Here is a 22,030-nt window from a genome sequence, read left to right on the forward strand (position 1 = left end):
ATGAAAAGCCCTGTGACATTATGTACCAGTACAGCAGTCAACTAGTTTCATGAAGCAGTTTGTTTTGTGTATTAAACCTCATCAGAAGGTATCTGTGTTGCATAATGACAACCCTTTTGCATAAGAAATTCTACTTTCATGATTTCTATTAAAAAATGTAAAAAGCAACAGATGAAACACAAAAGATTCAGTAAGGCAAAAAGAAGTAAGATTTATGTTTTGGGTTTTGATTTTCCAGATGATGCAATACCTGCGTAACAATGGGTAAACATTTTAGACAATGGCATAGTTTTGAAATTAACTACGTTAGTTTAAAAACAAGGTAAAACCAACCTCCCTTCAAAGATGACTTCAAAATTAAACCAGTATGGTTTTAAATACTGCTTAGCTGGCTGCCTGTTTTTAATTCTCCTGACATAAGCATGTGAACTTATCTTATTAAAAGCCTGACCAAAACTTGAGTACCTGAGTCTTCGTTTTCATGCTTTTTAAAGGAGTCCCTCCTCCTGGTGATACACCTTTTAATTCATCCTTTAACTTGGTAATGCTATTAGTCAAAATTTCCAGTGTTTTCATGATTTCTGCTTTGTCTTCTGACTTCATGGTTTTATTCTTCTCTAGCTTTGAAATCAGCATCTGTTCAATTTAAAAAGATAAAACAAAATGGCTTTTACTTAGCAACTGCTACTACAGATCTGTTTTCCAGTACTCAGTATTGCATTACTTTTGTTGTGATTGTCAAACTCAATATATAGGGCTTTTAACAGCTTACACCAAGTTAAAAATTATCTGAATCTCTGATTATTTGCTAATGAACATCTGGTATCTACTTGGCCAGATATGCTCAACAGACTTACATAAATTCAATTTCTAAATTTCTGCTCCTAAGCAAAGTCCAGTCATGCACACTTTTCTACACCTGCTCTTGTCAAGTCAAACACTCAGGCTTTCATTTCTCTCAGAACATATGCATATTGCACCCAAATCAGGCAATTTGAACTAACAAGACAAATTATGTTAAAACTTAAAATCATGTGGTAATACCATTCTAAGAGAGTGCTTATTTTATAGGCCAGTTTTACAGCTCAAGCTTACAAATTCTGAAATACTTTCTAGTGAACTGAGATTTTACAACTGAATTGTTCACTTTCTTTAATGCTAACATTTTACCTTCTGTGTTTCAATGTGCTTTTCTAAAATTTCTTGCTTCTTTTTTCTCACATCTTGTTGAAGTCGTAATGCATCCTAGAAGCATAAAAAAAATTATAGAAAGTTTCTGGACTTTGAAAAATAATACCAGAAGAATAATACACCTGACAACTCTACAGCAGTAATTTCCAATATGTTTTGAAAACAATGTATCACCAAATGAGCAAAAGGTCTCATATCGTTCTTAGTCTGATCTGTGTCAGGAAGACTTCATTATTACTTACGTACAAAGCAAACACACAAGTCCAATGAAAGCTGAAAGGCAATATAATACACTAGTGCAAGAGGTACAACATACAAGAGTTTAAATGTGTAATGTCAGTATCTTGAAAGAAACTGCAAATCAAGTCCATCAATTAAAACACATTCTCCAGTACAGCTCCAAGCAAAAAAGAAAATACATCCTGTTTTTTTAAACTAATGCGTTACCTAATGAAAACCATCTCTTTTGCATCTGACTGCTGTAACTTGGAAGTGACAAGTACCACCACCCAACCTGCTAAAAACAGAAACTTGACATTGCAATGGGCAAATCAAAATTAATTTAAACTGACAAATTTGTAATATATTTCACTCAAAAGGAGAAGCAAGAGGAAATGCCACAGCTGCTGTGCTCATTAATGCTGCTTGAGAAAGCAACTGCTTCTTCCTCTCAGATACAGAACATACAGGTCTTAGAAGGATACTTGCAGAAAACAATTAAGAGCTTTGATATCAACATATTTAATGGGACAAAAGAGGAGAGGAAGAAGATGATTTTGCACCTCTAGCTTATCAACTGGGATCAGACTGGAAGTAGATTATTTTATACAAAGAGCGTAAATGCACAACACCCATAAAAAGGAAATAGTAAAGGTTCTGCATGTCTTCCCAAATATTGACAGATTCTGCTGCATGAAATGTTAGTTTTGCAATCCCGTGTGCAACCTTTTTTCTGAAGGGAAAAGGAAGGTAAGACAAGGGGATGAATGCCAAGAAAAACTAGGGAGACACGAGGAAAGATGATTTTGTGGGACTCCCTCCCATGTTTTTCCACAAGTACTATTATACTGTAACAGAAATCTCTGAAGAAAGAAAGGAGCAGAAGAGCATATGAAAAAAGAGCCAGTCACTTAGCATGTCTCCAGTGTCTTCTCTCAAAACCCCCAAAAAACAAAAAACAAATCACCAAAACCCTACAGCTGTTAAGAGTCAATAATTTTATTACAAGGTTTTTGCCATTTCACAGGCATTTAGCATCTAAACTTGAAAGGTAAAGCTTCTATTTCTGAAAAACATGTTTGAGGGGGCAATTATTAAATGAAATACCCAAATTAGAAGTAATTTCTCTAAAGTCTGAACCAATACCATAATGGACATGCAGTTATAAACTGCTATTTCAAATTATATTAGACATTAGTTACATAAGTTTACTAATAGTCTTAACAGTTATACTGATTTCAGTATGTCTGTTTGAATCCAACTTACTACTGAACTCTTACTTTGTAGTTTGAAACCAGCAGATAAACATCCTGTATTTAGTTTTTCTAAATTAGAAGAATAAATCTGAAAAAAGGAGGCTTACTGGCCTTTTCTGAAAATTCTAAGCAATCTAAACTACAAGTGAGCAAGCTATTCAAGGCCAAATGCATTTTTGTTGCATTTCCCCGCTAAGAAAAAGAAAAAACCTAGTACTACACAAAAAGTAAAAAGGATGCAGTAGACTTATAGTTTGGAAATAACAAAATGCAGGGTCACACAGTTTTTAGTTTTCTCATGTGAAGGAAATTTTGGTCACAAGTACAAAATACACTGAGAATAAAGGCCAGTTTGATGTTAAAGGCCAGTTCCAGAAGGGCTTAAGAGAGAAGAATCGTGACTATACTATACGTCCCTTCTCACTCAATAGACAGTTCATGCCTAAACACAGAAATCCTGCTTGCAGGAAAAAGCATTTCACATTTTGAACTTGAGAGTTTTAAACCTGCTTGCACTGTCTGAACATACACTGAAAAAGCCTAGGAAAACCATGCTGAATTTTCTTGTCCTTTGAAAAGAAACCATCATAGTGACTGTAATCTTTAACTAGTTTCATCTATGCTCTTGAGATGAATATACATAGTGTACTATCTCTAGTGGTCATGAGTTCCCAATCTTAGTCCATTTTATAAAGAAGTATATTTAATTTACCTGTTTTTTCTTCTGTGCTTCATTAGAGTCTAGCACGGAAGTGGAAACAACAGGCAAAGATTTCTGTGCTGCCTTCAAAGCAGCAGGGTTGTACACAGTTTTTGTCAAGCCAGTAGAAGTGGATAAAACCTATAGGAGGAAATCATTTTATTCTTTTGCCAGTGATTCTCAGTTTCTTTTTTTAAAAAACACGAGTGCTTAAAAATACATAAGCATCTTTTGTCTGTTTTGATGATACGGAATATCAAAAATTTAGAGTAACAACTATATTTGGAGTTGTGAATGTTAAACAGTTTTTAAAGAGGCAGCATCACATCAGATATGTAAGGATTATAAGCATCCATTATAAATCCTTTCCACTGAGATGTCCTATGTACTTCCAAGTTTCAAATACCTAAAATTTTAAGTAATTGAGCATAATTAAGGAAACAGAAGACTTGAGATGTTCCTGAGAATAACTGAAGTCTGTAATTTTTTGGTTTTGAGCTTAAAATATAATTTTTCATGGCTGCATGTATTTTTTGGGCAAAAATTCAACACAATTTTAGAGACTAAGGTCCCAAGTAGATAAAATAGTTCCTTTTCATATACAGTTTATGCAAAGCAGAGCTTGCACAATCAACAAGTAACTCAAGTACAGAGAAATCTTCAGTATCATACAGCAAAGGAACAGAATACTATGTCTCTGTTCTCCTTCCTACATTTGTAATGAGGTATGAAATTTCTCCCTGACTTAGTGAGAACACAGTTGTCTGCTTTACAAGCTGTCTAGAGTATACTATGTAAACCTCACAATACCTGAAGATCTGGACTATTCTGTTTTCTTAGGATGTTCTTTAAGGGCATTAAGGCCGTAACAGTATTGACAAATCCATGGCTAAGTGCTGGAAATAATGTACGCATGATCTTGTCCAGCTTGTTGGCAAATCACAGCAATTATGCAACTGGCAAAATTTCCAGGAGTTTAAAGATACTTTATATACGTGTGGGAAATTAAAAGATACATGCAGAGTCTATTGGTCAACATGCACTCCATAAAATAAGACATGATGCCCACCAACAGAAGATTAAAAAAAAAAAAAAAAGAGGCACAAGAGACAGCCAGGAAATATTAGAAGGACAGAAAAGATCAAGAGATCACAAGAATTTCCAACAGGAATGCTTCGTATAAAGGGTTTTCACTTTGTTGTGCTATTTATACTATTTCTTCCCACAGAGTACGAAGAGCAGAGAGAATAAAAATCAAAGGATATTATAAGGTATTACGAAAGGTGATATAAAATGCTCTAAGCAGGCCATTAGAACGGAGATGAAGGAATTTCTTTTAAACTAATGAAAGCACATTAACATACGCATATCCAAGTCATACAGCTCCTATTACAGAGAAGCTTTAGGACAGGCTACATCACAAACAAACAGAAGACCAGGTAAAAACAAAAATATCTTTTCCTGAACTGTCTTCATGGCAGAGTGAACCATGCTTCCTTATCTCCTATAATTAAGGAAAGATGCCACAGCAGATTACCTGCATCAACTAATCTACATGAGCAGGAAGGAACACATTAACATCTTCTACATCTCTTACTACTATTCAAGAGAAGAAATAATGTAATTCTTCACAAGTTCATAAAACAGGTCAAACCAAGTATCAGAACCCTACTAAAAATGCCAAAGTAAACTGCTGCTTCACAACCAGTCCAGTAAACAGCCCAGAATTTACTCAAAATCAGTCTGTACTATTAAGACAGAGCAGAAAACCATTTTAGCATGGATTTACTATTTGTGGGAAAAAAGTAGTTTAGGATAACTCAACTCTTGTGGAATAAGAAAGAAAAATTTCGACTCAAATTGAAGTAGACTTCTTTATTCCTAAAGTAAGTATATAGTTCATATGCAAAATGTAGTTGAGAAATTCAGAATTTATCAGATTATTCAGAAATTCACAAGCTGTCTACAGGATATTATTCAGAAATATTATTCAATATTATTCATTGATATTAAAATTATTGAATATTATTCAAGCTGTCTAGAGTATATTATTCAGAAGTAGTTTATCTGCAACTAACTTAGGGCAACAAGTATGCAACTAATCAAGAACAAAATATACGCAAGAAGCCAAGATGAATGCATTTTGGTGGACTGCTCAGTTTGAAATGAGTCAGAGACATCCTCCTGTATTACAACTCCGCATTAAATATTATTACCATTGTATGCTAAGTACAGCACTGCATCTTTGGAGCTAATTGTATTTGTTAGATTACACTAAATGCATTATAAATGCCATACTGTAAGAGGGCACGGGGGACATGGGACATGCAGTGGATGCCTCATTCATTTCAGATCAAGCCAATTCCCAATAGAATAGATAAATATACCAAGGCAAAGAGATCTTGTTACTGGGTAAAACTTGCTGCCTTTCTACCAAAGGTCTTTACAAATGAATATTAAAAACACTGGGAAAGCCTGATCCCCATACTGCTAAACAGATCTTTAAACATATATCACAAACTTTGCTGATAAAGTAAACACACCAACAACTCTGTTTTGAAAATTGCAACCACCTGGAAAACACATAATCCATAACCACCTTTCCCACCTTATGTCTCCTTTGTCCTGCCTATACTGATTAACTTCCACTTTTATCTTTCCACAACTACTACAAATTTTAAAACCAAGTAAGGGTAAATATGTTTACAGCATCACCTTTTAAGAGGCACAAAAGCACCAAAACTTTTTTATAGAAATTTTTTATACAGATTCATATGCGGTGTCAAAATGTATTTATTTTTAAAATTTATTTCTGTATTCTCCTAACAACTAAGGACCCTGGAACATACCTAGTTATTTTCATGACTGAATGAAACCTACTATAGTAAAACAAAGCCCACAGAATAGCAGCTTCTGACCTAACATGGCTTTTTAATTCTTACACTCATTTAGCCATTTGCTAAGCTGAGGTTTGATATACAGTATTTTATAAGACTAATATTTAATAAATAACTTTATTCATAGTTATGAAACCAAATTAATATTTATATTAGGGTTTTATAAGAAAATTAACTCTACTGAAATTAAATGTGAGAGGAAGAGAATATGAGACATTCTCTTACCTTTTCAGTTGTTGGAATAACTGGCTTTGACACAAAACCCAGTCTATCCTTCACAGATAATTTAGTCACATTCTAAGAAAGCAAAAACAAAATTATAGTACATATAATTTATGAACAGTTTACTGTTTCCTATGTAATTGCAAATGTCAGGAATTCAGAAAACAGCATTCAACTAATAAAGCAACAGACTTTTTACCAAAAATACAAGAAAAATAATTAAAGCAGTTGCTGAAATGAATTTTAGATATTTGATTGTAAAGATAATATACATCTATAAGTAGACTGGATAAGACAAAGATAACCCCAAATTTGGAATAGAAGAGTTTACTGCTTTTTCCTTTTTTTTTTTTGCAAGAAGTCCATGACATGGTGGCCAGCAGAGGATTTACACAGGCCTTTTTAATGCACTTCAGATTTTGTGGTTTACAATCTGCTATTTGCAGGTATCAGTTGCTGAAAGTTGTCAACTGAATTTAAACTACAAATGTTCTGAAGCATGGTGGTCTTCCTTTTCAGATATAAAATTAAAGCAGTGGTACAATGCTCATAAACAAATACTTCTAAGATAGTAAAAATTTAAAGGCTATTTCCAATGGGAGTAACATGCCAGACTGTCATTCATATTAGTACTGTGGATACATTTTCCCTTTTATTAAGGGTGATATACAAATACTGAAAATAGTTTTAGATGCTGAACACCAGTCTCTAATGGTTTTAGCTTTTTAACAGACAACATATTATTAAAAACAGGTAACTTTCAGTTCATTGGATAGAAAACAACTTTATTTTGCAATATGAAAACTGCAATTTAACACAACACTACTGAAATATTTTCAGAGGTTTTAAACTAAGTAAAAAGACATGATACTAAATATTGAACAATATGCTTGGGTAAGAAAACCAAATATCATTGCATTGAAGAAAACTTTAATATCAAAATATCACTCACTATCAAGTTAGATGCATTTATTAGTAGTAAATGTGTACTTGCACTAAATGAGTAACTGTAATGGATACATTCAGGCAGTATAGAACCTATTCTAGAAAGAAAAACGTGTAACTAATTTTTTTTCTTTCGTACATACCTGAGCAACTTCTGTATTGGCACTCTGTGCTTCTGCAGGTTCAATATTACTTGCAGGTACTGGACCTAATCGCTCCTTGACAGACTGTTTCACTACTGGTAAACTGGGTTGCTGAACTAAGGGTTGTATTACCTGTAACACCACCCCACCCCCAAAAGAGCACATCATAATATTAACAAGAAAAAGCTGCTACACATGTAGTTCAACAAATACACAATGTAATTTTTGTAATGATATTTAGATTTACACTTGTTCCTTTCTATCATTCAATAGCTTTTTTACCTGATGGCAAAAATAAACACTTCATGAGATTTAGGATGCTATACCGACTATTTCTGTAGTGCATACAGTAATAATATCTATTTTGCACTTGCAGCTCACAGACGCAATCAAACAACTATGATCTCTTTCTGTTAATCACATCTTCTTAGACCATCTTATTTTCCACCTGTTAGAAGTGAATACAAGGTAATAAGCAGTCTTCTGATTCCTTTCACAAATCTTTCATCATCAACCATTTACTTAGGGAAAGGCAGAATGCAAACATGTATCATAAAGACACTGCTTTTTACAGCAACTGTAACTTCTCATCTGCTATGTGTTTAACTACAACAGCATAGAAAAAGAAAGATATGAACGACATGCACTCATGAGACGAAGGAGAAAGAAAACAGAGCAGCTAATCTTCAAACCTACCACAGATATGCCTCAAGAGGTAATACCTTGCCTTTTTTTTTCTTTGACAGAAACATTAAACACTTATGCTCCCAACCGAGCTTCCTGTCATATTTATGACCCTCAGGAGGTCACCTAACACATCCCTCCACTCCAGGGCAAAATCAGCTGTACCTAAGCCGTTACTGACAGTATACATCAATCTAGTTCTTACAGTCTTCCAATGAATTAAGTCCTGTATCACCTCTCCAGGCAAAAGTATTTCAGTATCCTTTAGCATTAGAAAAAGTTTTTTAACATCTAACCTAAATTTCCTGCATTGCTTTTTAAGCTAAATACTTCTCGTTTTAGCTACCACAGATGGAGAGCATATTTCTGCTTCCTGGCAGAAGCCTTTTATTTGATGATTTACTATGGCTGACTCCCACCACTTTTACTTAGTATTTCCACTCCTTTCAGAATTTCCACAGTAAGAATTTTCTGAAGTAATCCTGCTGAGGAAACAGCAATCCTCAAGAAATTGTGGAGCACGAAATACTACTGAAGGGACAACTTAAAAGCCAACTGACTTTACACTGCAAAAAATTCAAAAGTCTGTCTTTAATGTCTGATGGAAAAAATCTGGCTATAAGCCATTATAAATACAGGCAAAATTAATTCAGCTGTAATTAATACACCAGAAATCTTGACAAAAATTCAAATACTTACAGATTGTGAAGTACTTTAAGAGTTTCCATAGTACTTGTAGATATAATATCAAATATTACTTTCAATGTAAAGGGAAGTAAATATTAATGTTCCTGAATGGCTTATGAATTAAAAATACCTGCTTACTGGCTCAACAATTTGATAACTGTTATATTTTCAGGTAGAAGAACACGAAAGCATTGCACTTCAAATATGAATTTCCCATTTACATTGTTCTTGTCACTGTGCACCCTCTATCACCTATTTAAAATTGATGTTTTGCAAAATAACAAACCTACAGACCAGGTGTTTGTTCTAAAATACACAGTTAATACTTCAAGCTGTAACAGCATAATCAGCAAGTAAGTTGACTGCAGTAACTGTTCAAGCCGTCCTTCTCAAGAGAGATGTTTGTATGAATACAAACGACATACTCCACTGCCCTCTTCTGGCTGATGAGATAAATGTCAGGCTTAGAAAATAAACACCATTTGGATAACACTAGTTCAGATCAAGGACCAAGGATATTTACAAATCTGATTCCAAATTCAAATCTGAAGGATGGTAACTGGGGAGACAGTGAGATAGCTGTTGTTAAAACTGCATTTTGGTAGATAAAAAGCAGGGCATTTGTTATAAAAGGAGGAGAGAAAGCAAACTGTTAAAATGTCCTACAGCAGGACTGTTACGGAAAACTGGGTCACTGATTCTGAATGATGATGACATACACCATCTAGAGAAAGGAATTCAAAATTTAGAACAGCAGCTGAAAGAAACCACTAACAACTCATTTGTTCATTATATCAGCATGTATGAATAAGTGAAAGTTTCTTCTACATAGCCTCCCTCAAGTTTTTCTCAGTGTAGAATGTGTTGCTCCACGGCTGACAGCAAATCCAATAAAAGAGGATACACAGGTATCTAAGGACTTACTACACACCAGGAGCTAACTGACAAGACCCAGTAACATACAAGACCTGGGAGAACCCAAGCTTCCTCTTACATCCGAGTAGAGCCACTATGCCTGCTAACAAATCTGTTTTGGCTTGCCACAGGTTATGAATCTAAGTTACACAACAATAATTGCTGTTTCATATTCTTAAAAAGTTGCCAATGCTGCTATGCACATCACAACTACCAAGCGGTGCTCCACTGTGCGATTCATTCCAGTTCAGCTGGAAGGGACCTATAACAAACATCTAGTCCAGCTGCCCGACCACTTCAGGGCTGACCAGAAATTTAAGCATGCTACCAATCATATTATCCAAATGCCTCTTTAAACACAGAGAGGAATGGAGTATCAGCCACCCCTCTACAAGGACTGCTGCAGTGTTCGACTCCCCACTCGTAAAGAAATGCTTCCTAATGTCGCCTCTGAACCTCCCCTGGCACAGCTTTGAACCATTCCCATGCATCCCATCACTGGATGACAGGGATATTAACACCTCCCTCCTCACTTCAAAAAGGTAAAGTCTCCCTGATCCATTCCTGCAAAACTAATCTAACGCAACTCTTCTCTTACACTGTTGTTTGTATGTCCTCTCTGCATACACATGTATGCACATCTGTATATACGTATACACATCTTTGTCTAAAACAAATTGTACTGCTTCTTTCTACAGCCGTATGTATACGTGCTCAACAGGAAAGCAAAAGGGAAAAGACTGGAAAAAAACAGCACCTTTTGGAAGAAAACAGAGATTATCTTCCAAGAACAAATACATAACTCTTTCTTACGCTCATAAGACAAGACTATACTAGTTAAAGGAAAATACATGTTATTCAGCAGGCAACAGGATCAAATCTTGCTTCACATAAAATGACAGTGGAATTCTCTGTAAGCGACAGAAGGAGTTTCTTTAAATACCTTCAGTCTTATCAACTCCTGAACCTACAATTACAGGGTAAGCTCTGGAAAAGAAGTATGTGAAATATTCATTATTTCTGAAGTACTTAATTTCCTTTTTTTTTTTTAATGTTTAATAGACTGCATTTTACATAACATTGTAGATAGAATAGAGTTAGATTCTCTACCTTCTGTGTGGTAGTCTGGATTTGTGGTGCACTGCCTTCTCGATGCCAATAAACTTTAATAAAGCGATTATTTAATACTGCTTCTGTACTTGATATAGCTTTCTTTGCTTCCTCGTGTGTGGCAAACTGAATGAGGGCACCTTCTGGATCACCTTGATATGCAACCTAAGATTTAGAACAGAAAAAAAATTACTGCATGTAGGATTTTCATTTGTGCCTCGATTATCACAAAATCACTAGTTTCAAGGCTCAGAAGCTTGCAAGTTAAACTCAGTATGGGTCACTAGATGAATACTTCCCATTCATGATTCTGTTTGAAAAGCCTGGTGTCAAGAAGTAATCTTGAGATTAGGCTACTAAACTTTCAGAAGCTTTAACAACAAACTTACGTAAAATACTTAAACAGCCAAACAGTATTTCTAATTGGGAGTACAAGTAGTTGTTTGAAAGAAGAAGGATCACTGAAGTAAACTGCTATGAAAAACACATGGGTCTAGTATCAGAGCTAGATGAAGTAGTTCATTTTGGTTTTCCTCCTTTGAGAATTAACAGAGCAAGTAAAAGATTTTAATTCCCTCAGTGTTCAGACAGGCACAGGAGATTTATTCTGTACTGTATCAGTACACACAGACACATTGTATTACACTTCTTTTCAGCCTCTCAGTGCAAACAAGAAAGCCAACATAAAAACATAAGTTAGCATCTGAAACTTTGAGAATGAAGCATGATGGAACATCAGCCTGAGCCCCTCAGAGACTTGGTCTGAAATACTGACATTACACATACAGCAATTAATATGTAGTATTAACCTAAAGTCCTAGTTCTTTGCATCTCTTCCCTATCTTTCTGTAATTGTTTGCTTATTTTTATTTATAAATGTGGGTCACAGATACAACAGGAAGTAACTACAAGGAACAAACTGCCTCCACTATGGGACTAAAAAGTAATTATATCACAAGGACTTGCTGGATAAAAAAAACCAGAGAAATTGTAAACACAGAAAACCTCTTTCTCAAACAAACAAAGAACAACAACAACAAAAAAAAACAACCAAAAAAAACCAACAACAACCAAAAAAAAAAAACCAACAAAAACCAAAGTGTTTATAATATCAGATCAAAACTTGAGAAAAGGGGTGAAGGAACACACACTCCCAATCAGTTTTCAATGTTTTCAACAATATATCTGAAAAGTCTTGTCTGTGAGGAAAACATCTGTTTTAAACCACATTTCATTTCCGCTTCTTCAATGACATTTCCACGAAAAACAGTAAGATCATGTTTAAGAAACAAGTTAGGCAAATAGTGAGAACAGTTTCAGGGAATGAGTTAAAACACAACTGGCATTCTTCTTTTAGCAACTACATTTGTCACTAAGTTGAAGCCTACTGCCTTCTCTTTGTGGACTCTTACCTGCAAGTTAACCAAGTTGCCAAACTTACTGAAGTGCTCATTAAGTTTGCTGATATTGTTAAGTTCTGGGGGAACTTTTCTCAATTCAAGTTTCGTATTTTCATTTCCAAACTGCACCTTCTTCTGGAAACCTGGACTATTTGTTCTATTAAAATTTTGCCTGCAACAAATAAAAATCAAGCCAGAAATCCATAGCAAGCTAGAAAACACAACGTTAAATTATATACACTTACATAGGAGCATGTGTGTGTGAGACAGAGGCTAAAAAAAAAAAAAAGGGGGCAATTTTAGGGAAGTGTAGAAGAGTACAGCATACAAGCCCATGCACCTGCAGTTTTCTCCACTGATACTCTCAGCACATCCCAAGGCACAAATCTGTGAGACAATTCACAACTATCTGCTTGCGGCATTAAGTCCTGATTTCCACACTGCTTCCCTCCAAAAACAATTGCTCACCTATTCAATGGAATCTCCCCACTAAGGGTTCAAATAACTATCACTTCAAGGCTCTCCTCAGTTCCAGTAATCTCTTCAAATCCCTTCCAATTTTTGTCACCCCAGGTATACACGGACACTAAGCACTTAACCCTGTATTTTTGTCAGTAACGTACTTGGCAACTCAAACCAAAGCAGCAATGATATAATTCACATTTCTAAACTAAAACCAGTCATCTCTAACTATCACACTGCAGCTCCTCTGTTTCTTAGATAATTCCAATTTTCAGGGAGTAAATCTTGGGAGTAGATCCAAAGCAACTTCAGCTATCTCTATACTGTCTTTGAGAGAAGGCAGTCAAATGCAGATCACTCTACAGCACAATTTATTTTAGTACAACCAGCTTATTCAGTTTAACTTGCTTGCAATTTATATAGACTTATGTTTCACATCACAGAAATGCGATTTATTCCAACAATGTATTCCAACTATTAAGCCAACCTTGTGTTAATGATCACTCACTTGTCAAACCAAGTCTTCTTTGTAGGAACTCCACCATCACCTGCACCAATTGTTCTTTTCCTGGATTCAGCATCTACCACTATTCTCATACTACTTTTATTAGGAGGTTTTTCTGTAAACAGATGAAAATATTTTACTTTTTTTTTTTTTGCATTTTCTGTGTATTTGATTGGAAAAAGGTGTTCTGCTCACATTGAATTTACATTGAAAACTACAGTTGTTTACTTTGAAATTATGACGAACCTCACTGAAACTGAATAAAATCTTGGTCACAGACTTCTCTTAACTATCAACAGATGCTGTGATAGACTAAAACAGCTAATAGCTTTCATTTTGTCACAGTAACATCACACATAGGAAAACAAAAGAGATGTGACAGAAGGCATCTGCCTCAAGATGACTGCACTCTGCACTGATTGACAAAGTCCCATAAAATATTCTGAGGCTCACACCATTTCTGCTAACACCTCCATTCTACCACTTGATGGCACGCACAAAAATCCTCATGACTGGAAATGCACAGTACTCAAGGGCACTAACGCCCAAGAGAAAATTTAAGGATGAGGTGGGAGAGGAGTCACTCCTACTGAAGAACAGGAATCATACTGAGGGACTCCTTGCTGAAAATAGACTAACAGAAACATAATAAGATAAAATCAAATGCATACAAATGTAAATTTAAACCACATTTAAACAAAAACACTTTTATTCTTCTTCCCTTCTTGTTCTGCGCGCTGGTGCTCCTCAGGGCCACAGGAACTATGACGTTAGAATTACTCATGCAAAACTGCCTGCTACCAAATAAAAATGAATCCTTCCTCTCTGCGGCAGAAATCATCCTAAGATACTGAGAATCAGTAGTATTTTTCTGTATAGAAGATGTACAAAGTCACCAGTTATTACAGCCAAGTGTAAACTTTGCAATACTCTAGAAAGAGGTTTCATTTTACCTGTAAAAATGCACACACAAAGCAACTATGATGAAAATTCCCTATTCAACTGAACTTCTCTTAACTCCAGAAGGTTTTAAAGAAATGCAGTTTTCCATTATTATATTCCCTTAAAACTGCCTCAATCTGTGTTAATAAAAGAAAACCAGCTAAACTGAATACAGCTTTGAAAGCATACCTCTGGGTGGTAGATCCATATCACCTGATGTGAGTCCTATCAAATTTGGTCTTTGGGCATGTACTCTATGTCTATACATAGGTCTTGAAGTATTTGTTATACTTGGAGCTTCTGGATTATAGCCATCTGTGTCATACGTTTCTGGTAACAAAGATATTGGCTAATTAAAATAAATTGCAGTTAAACCCCCTAAGGTTTCAGATACAGTATTTCATTTAATTACAAGATACAGTTACAAAGGAAGAGTTATGTAACAACTATCTTAAAAAAACCTCCCATGGTAAGCTTTCTGCTCAAACACAATGAAAATATTACTCCATCATCCAGATTCACACTTTTACATGCACATTTTACTTCTGTCCTAAACCAACTTTGAAAAAAACTTTGAAAAAAACAAAGTTACTCTCACAGTCTAAATAATACAAACTTATTGTCCCAAACTACGCAATTATGATCTCTAAACAGTACATTAGAATATGAATCAATGTTATTCTATTTAGCAAACCTTGTGGGCAAAGCCTCAGTACTACACCTGCTGTAAAAAGAGAGGGTGGAGCAGGAGGCGGCTGGTGATGAATACCCGTTGTAACAACGGTAGGAACTGAGCTAGTTGCTGAATTTGGGGGGGCATCCATGCCAGCAGGCTGCAATGGGGGAAGTGGAGGGGGTGGTCCTGTCAAAACCAAAGGAAAACATTGAATTCATTTATTATCCACTATGCTTACATTATACTCAACACATGAGGAAACTGATCTGAAATGTTTGCACAGATATTCAAAAAAAAGGGTACGAGAGGTATATGGACATGATGCTGTAGCATTCATCCATATGACACCATTCCTACCAGCCAATGACTCAGAACTTATATTACAGAGAAAAAGCATTTTATAACATTTCTTCAAACGCTTTCTTGCTGTAAGCAAAATGCTAACCTAATATTTACCTTCACCAAGAGAAAAGCATTAAAGCTTTGTAAAATCCCTTCGAAGAAACAAATTCTATTTTTTAACAGTGTGTAACAAAAATATTTTACAATAATAATCGGCTTGACTGTAATTATTTTTCTGAACACCCAAGAAGAAACCTACAACTCCAGTGGAAAGTCAAAGGAACCTTCTTATAACTGGGGGGGGAGGGGCGTGTCTGGTTTGATTTTTTTTTACAACAGGTAATGTGACACTGTCAAAGCTGAGCAGTCAGACCTGACCTTCAATTTAATCACTGGCAAAAATCAGTGTCTGGAAAAACATATTGAAAAAAGTCACATATTTGGACTTTCCACATAGATCTGGAAACAGCATGAGAGGAAGAACTGATCACCTCAGCAATACAGTTACTCTCTGTACTAAGGTGAAATAAATACATTCAGATCTTATCCTATCAACTGGAAATGAAAACAGTTTAAGAAACTTCCAAGCAGTATCAAATATCGATTAGTCTCAAAATAATTTTACCAAGTGAAACATCTAACTTGTTAAAAATAAAAAAGAATCACATAAAACTAAAGTCACAGTTTTCAAACCACACAAGGGAACTGAACACTAAACTGACGTATTATAAAGGAGAGCCAGGCACATAAGTCTTCATTTAATTTTTAGTGCTTGAGCAAAAGTACTTTCCAATAAAAGAGTAAACAAGCTGAAGAATTTATCTTTTTTAGTTATAAAAGTTTCAAAATTAACCACAAATTACATTTCCAGGTGTAAATCTGACACAGCAATGAATTCTCTTTATTATTTCAAATGAAATGCCAAATCTGTTGTTTCCAAGATTTTCACTTCTCTAATAGCAGACAGTTGTGGACTTCTATAAAACTCAGGGAATTGAGTTTTGCCACACCATGCTCTTGCTTAAGCACAATTAAAATATTATTCCACATTCAAGGTTCACATTTAACATGTAAATATTTAACCAATCAACTTTGCAACAATTACCATGGGAAAAAAAAAAATAATTGGTGTAAGCTATGCCACAGCAGGGCATAGTACAACTTTCTAAAATACAATTAGCATTCTTAAAACAGTTTTCTGCACTGCATACAACCCAAGTAACATCCAGGCTTTTCTACTAAAACAGGAGGTGTAATCTCTTTTAATTACCTGTTACAGGTGGAAGGCTAGGTGGTAGGGGGCCTGGTGGTGGTACTGGAGGTCTAAGGTTAACAGGAGGAGGACTCAGAATTGGTGGAGGGGGAGGAAGTCCAGGAGGAGGTGGTCCTTCGACAACAGGGGGTTGTGCTGGAAAAGGCAGAATGCCAGGAAGATTTACATCTTCTACCACTACTGGATCACTTCCATGATCAAAAGGGCACATGTCTCCTCTCATACAGAAACCCTTTTCTGAAAAATCAAAAGCAAAAGGAATTGTTGTTAGTTTGACTACAGTCAAAAGCTGTAGTATGAGTCAGAGTAGATATGAAACATTTTATGTGTAATGCAGCAATATGTACATTAAGAGGAGAAATTTATATTAGAAAATTAAACTATTTTACTTGATTTTTAACAATCGGCACACAGGAACACTGCAGCAACATCTAGCAGAATAAACACAGAAAACAGATTTTTCTTGAAGAATTAATTCTGCACTAAATTGTAACAAATACTGAAAGCAAAAAATTAAATCTAGATACCATCACATTAATAAAAACCACAGCGCTTCTAAGTAAAAAGTGCAATTACTGGGATTGAGAAACCCCTATTAAAGCTAATATTATAGAATGCTGCCACAGGAAAATTCACTCCAATTCTTCTTCCTCTTTTGCAATTATTTCAGGAAGAATTAGAACATTTGCTGTAGTTTAATGAGATTACGTAGGAGCAAATATTTGTTATTTACATATATATGTATTGTATATGTATATATATACACATACATGTGTAAATATGAAATATGCACATGCAAAAATGAATATAAATTAATTTATTTTGACACTGAATTGGAGTAGGTCCAGAGGAGGACCACAAAGATGATCAGAGATGGAACACCTCTCCTATGAAGAGGTGAGAGAGTTGGGGGTTTTCCATAGCCTGGAGAGAAGGCTCTAGGGAGACCTTACTGCAGCTTTTCAATACTTAAAAGGGGCTTGTAAAAAAGATGGGGAAACACTTTTTAGTAAAGAGCCTGTAGCAATAGGACAAGAGTTTATAGTTTTAAAATAAAGGCATATATACTCAAATTAGATATAAGGAAGAAATTTTTATTATGAGGATGGTGAGACATTGGCACAGGTTGCCCAGGGAAGTTGTGGACAACCCATCCCTAACAGTGTTCAAGGTTAGGCTGGACAGGGCTCTGAGCAGACCTGATCTAGCTGAAGATGTCCCTTGCAGGGACACTGTCCATCACTGCAGGGCAGTTGGATTAAATGATCTTTAAATGTTCCTTCCAACCCAAATCTATGATTCTATTATTATCTGTTTAGCAACAGCCCCTCCCTGCACCACCCCCCCCCCAAAGAAAAAAATAAAACAAAACAATCCTTATACAATTCAGTATGAAGTGAAAGTTCAAAACATCTGGTTAAAACTGGAAGAAAGCCAACTGTCCACTTCCCAAAACATGATGCTGAAAAATAGCCTGTATCACCTCATCTTCAGGAAGAGTTACCAAACATACAAATTAAAATATCGAGAACTAACAGAAGTTCTGCAGAGACTCAAGTAGAAAATATGAAAGTACAGACAGGACAAGCAGTACGCTAGAACCCGGTAGCCACTGAAGAGAGAGATGACCTTAGAAGTTTAGAAGGCACAAACAGACGTAAGAAAAGCAAACGGAAGAGGCGTCTACTGAGAGATTTCAGTAACAGTCAGAAAAGCAAAAACAACAAAACAGTAAAAATTTGAGGACAACTACATCAGTCTAACACATTAACATCTGCTTCATACTTAGAAACTGGAAACAATAAACTGCTACAGAAGACAAAGTTAAGAGTCACAAAGTCCTAGTGTCATGTATGGAAAAGTTATTTCAAAAGTTTATTAGTCTGCAAGTTCTGCTCCTGTCTTAAAAAAGAAAAAACACGAATAAACAAAAACACACACAAAACAAAACAAAAAAAAACCCCACAAAACCAAAAAGAACCAAACCATCACAAACACAAAACTGCAGAGCTGGGAGACCATGACGATACAATCTTCTGCAGCTCAGCTTGCACTAGAAAAAAACTTCAAAAGAAACTACACTTTCACAACGGTATTGCTGTGACATAAACTGGCAAAGCTACTCTTCTGAAATACAAATCTGTCAACACTTAGGAGCTCAACCTCTCATTTTCTTTACTCAAACCCCAACTAATCAGGTTTGAATGAAAAACTAGATCTTAAAGTTGTCACTGCGGTATGCAACAACAAAAAATACTCAGAAAAACACCTGAGGGGGAAATTCAAACTCTTCTCAGCTAACAGGTCGCCTGGCTGCATTTAGCTAAGACACTGTCAACTGCAGTAGCCTCTTGTGTGGATTTGGCACAAGACATGCAAAATGATAGCTTAAGACACAGATAAGCACAAAACCTCACACAATTTTAAGAAGCTCCTAAGAAAAAAAAAAAATAGGCTAATATGAGCCTGGCAGGTTGTGGCTCCGGACCGTTCTAGTTAAAAATTATCTCATAAGATGGAAAAGTTAGGTCAATAAAGTGCTTATCATGGTCAAAACTACCAAATACAATATTTGGTGTGAACATGATGTAAGACAGAAAACCCTGGTAAAATTGGGTATTTTTTTAATAACTTTAAATATACTATTTTTCATCTACATAAAAATAATTCTAGTAACTAAAGACTATATAAACACTAATAAAGCTGTCTAAAAGATAAGTTAATAAAAAATGGGATAAAATCTGTATTCAACAGTTGTTCAATAGAAAAACCACAGTATTAGAGAAGACTGGAAAAAGAAAGGAGTATTATCTCAATCTTTTCAGAAAGAGGCCAATAACAGCTGCAGGAAGCAACTAAAAAACACAGACTTACCATCATAATCTCGACAGCGTTTCTTTGGCAGCGGAGGTCTTCCATAGGAGTTGTGGTCCAGCTGCTCTTCATGGAACTCTGACCAGCTTTCAGTAGTGTTATTTCCATGATGAGCAGGAGCAATAACAGTAATGGTGCTGCTCAGTGTAGGGACAGGGTAGTGGCCAGATGAAATATTTGTCACAGAAGAAACTGGAGTATAATTGTTCTCTAATGGATCTGTTCTATCCATATCATATTTTGGCTTTCCCAAATCCCTTTCTGTAATAAAACAAACAAGTTAAATTGGATGATTCCTTCCGCACATTTTCACCACTAAGTCAGTAACCTGTGTATCTTTATTCAACATCAGTTCACCTCAAAATATACAAATGATAAGTGAAATGCTCTACAGGCTACCCAGAGTGCCTGTAGAGTCTTCACCCTCAAGTTTCTCACAATCCAACCACACAGGATCCTGCGCAAGCCGCTCCAGTTTATCTGCTTTGAGAAAGTGCATTGGACTATATGACTTTCAAAGGTATTTTCCAACCTCAGCAATTCCATGATTCTACATTACAAAGTTTTAACCAGAAAAACAATAATCTTAGAAGTACACAGTCAGCCACTAGGGTATTTCAACAGCAGCTATATCCACAGTAAAGCAGCAACACTATTTAACTTGAAGCAGAGTACATCATCTATAGCGATGCATATATTTTAAGAACTTCAGATGGGAAGATACTCTGAATAAAGGGAAGCTATGGGCAAGCCAGCCATCACTGGAAAAAAAAATGGAAAAGTTACACATCTTTAGTGTTTCAAGATACTACCGTTACTGTATCTTCATGTTTTTATGTTCATTCTATCTGCATTCAAATGTATACACTTTTCACATAGAAAGCTTTGCAATGACTGCGGAAATAATAGTGCTTGACAGGTGTGGAACACTCCTGGGCAGATGCAGCAGTAACATGGCCTTTTATTCTGAATAAATAAAAACTATCCTCTTCATTTTCTAATATTACCATCAAATAAACAGTAAGTATCCAGATTAAGACAGACGAGTTCTGTCATGAGATAAACTGGTAGACTCAAATAACCCCATATAAAGGAACATTAATAAAAATGCTTAAAGATGGCAGGTAAGTGTGGGTAAAAAAAGCTTTTCTTAATGTGCTTAGAAAAAGAAACAAAGCTTTCACTGTAAGATAGTACAATTGTCGTTCACGTAAAACAAAGCTTATATTAACATTCAATCACACTGTCATCTTCCAGTTAAACTGCTGCATGCTGTTTAACTTCCTTGTTTGCAAGTTGTTTGGAAAATACCTGCTGCATATTTTCAGGAACTCCACACACCTACTTTTAAGGCTGAGTTATCAAGGCCCATTCCACAGAAAGACAAGTAATACACAGGAGATTCAAACCAGACTATTTTTATCTCCACATTGTCTTTAAGACAGGGCAAAGATATAAAATTACTCTCAATATTCTTTTCCAACTTCCAGTAACAACTAGTGGGAGAAAAAGCATACTTTTCAGCTGAATAAACAGCTTTGCTTTTAAAGAAGCTTAATTTGAAAAACTACAGTACTAAAGTCCTACAGATGCATGCAAATGCAAGTATTTACTGTAATAATTTCAGCCCCTCTCTATGTTGCCAAGGAGGGGGCAAGACAAAAAGAACAGAGTTACACTGTTCTGCTTGACAGTCCTTAGCTGGTAATTTCTGTCAGCTCTGTTTCAGTAGCTGATTATTAATTTCTGTATCTTCCCAAACCAGACTGCAAGTTTCCTGAAACTGGATTTTTCTGCCTCTCTTCCAAATATTGCTTAAGAGTGGCCAACACTTTCAAAGGTACTGAAGAAGAACAGAGGGAAAGCAGGGAAAACAAGCACTGAAAATATTATCACATAAGCCTTATTTCCACAGAAAATCAAACTAAATTTGAACAGAAACAACAGAAGAAATTTTGGTACATCAGGAACGTAGTGTAGGCAACATTCACCGTGTCTTAGAGACCAACTGTTGGTACCTCTGCTTCGTGTTCTGCTCCGGCTTCTGCTCCGGTCTCGATCTCGGTCCCGCAATCTCTCTTTGCTCCAACTTCTACTTCGACTCCTGCTGTAGCTCCGACTCCTCCCTCTTCTTCTGTTATAACGATCCCTATAGGAATCTCTTCTGGGAGGATTTCGGTCATAATCTCTCTTCCGAGAGCGTTCATCTTTTTTCCTTTCATCACGGCTCCTAAACATGTAATTTTGTAAATTAATTACAAGAATTATGAAGCTGTAATTTAAAACCTTAACCACCATTATAAACCTCAGGAAATGGCAATGGAAAATTAGAAAAAAAAACCCTACAAATGGAATCTAACTAGGATCCTTCCTTTCTTCTCAGAAGACTTCTAAAATTATTTCATTGGGTTTATGCATTTTACTTTTACCATCTGTAAGATTTTAAAACACAGGTAAATTCTGTTTCTGCCAATAATGTACCTTCCTCAAGTTGGAAACACCAAAAAGTGAAACAGCTACTGAAGGGAAGGCTTCCAAATATAAAAGAAAAAAAAAAAAAAAAAATCACAATTCAATCTCAATAACC

The 22,030-nt window shown here is 35.6% G+C and overlaps 1 protein-coding gene across 5 annotated transcripts in view; it reads right to left on the bottom strand.

Annotated features, from left to right (window-relative positions):
* The window catches only part of RBM26 (RNA binding motif protein 26), a 50,044-nt gene that overhangs the window by 12,334 nt on the left and 15,680 nt on the right, over positions 1–22,030 (bottom strand). The window contains exons 5-17 of one of the 5 annotated variants that reach the window (XM_057424020.1): positions 21,462–21,673; positions 19,444–19,704; positions 16,567–16,806; positions 15,000–15,140; positions 14,468–14,608; positions 13,340–13,451; positions 12,382–12,541; positions 10,970–11,134; positions 7,574–7,705; positions 6,489–6,560; positions 3,379–3,507; positions 1,171–1,245; positions 466–636 (exon numbers count right to left, since the gene is read on the bottom strand). In XM_057424020.1, coding sequence (XP_057280003.1) covers positions 466–636; positions 1,171–1,245; positions 3,379–3,507; positions 6,489–6,560; positions 7,574–7,705; positions 10,970–11,134; positions 12,382–12,541; positions 13,340–13,451; positions 14,468–14,608; positions 15,000–15,140; positions 16,567–16,806; positions 19,444–19,704; positions 21,462–21,673 — 2,011 coding nt within the window. Of the gene's footprint in view, positions 1–465; positions 637–1,170; positions 1,246–3,378; positions 3,508–6,488; positions 6,561–7,573; positions 7,706–10,969; positions 11,135–12,381; positions 12,542–13,339; positions 13,452–14,467; positions 14,609–14,972; positions 15,141–16,566; positions 16,807–19,443; positions 19,705–21,434; positions 21,674–22,030 lie in introns of all 5 variants that reach the window. The other 4 variants (XM_057424018.1, XM_057424019.1, XM_057424017.1 and 1 more) reach the window with 4 other exon arrangements.

This window comes from Pezoporus wallicus, unplaced genomic scaffold, assembly GCF_028554395.1.
Source record: "Pezoporus wallicus isolate ANWC-B61680 ecotype Strahan unplaced genomic scaffold, APGP_CSIRO_Pwel_v1 contig_16, whole genome shotgun sequence".
Classification (NCBI taxonomy): domain Eukaryota; kingdom Metazoa; phylum Chordata; class Aves; order Psittaciformes; family Psittacidae; genus Pezoporus; species Pezoporus wallicus.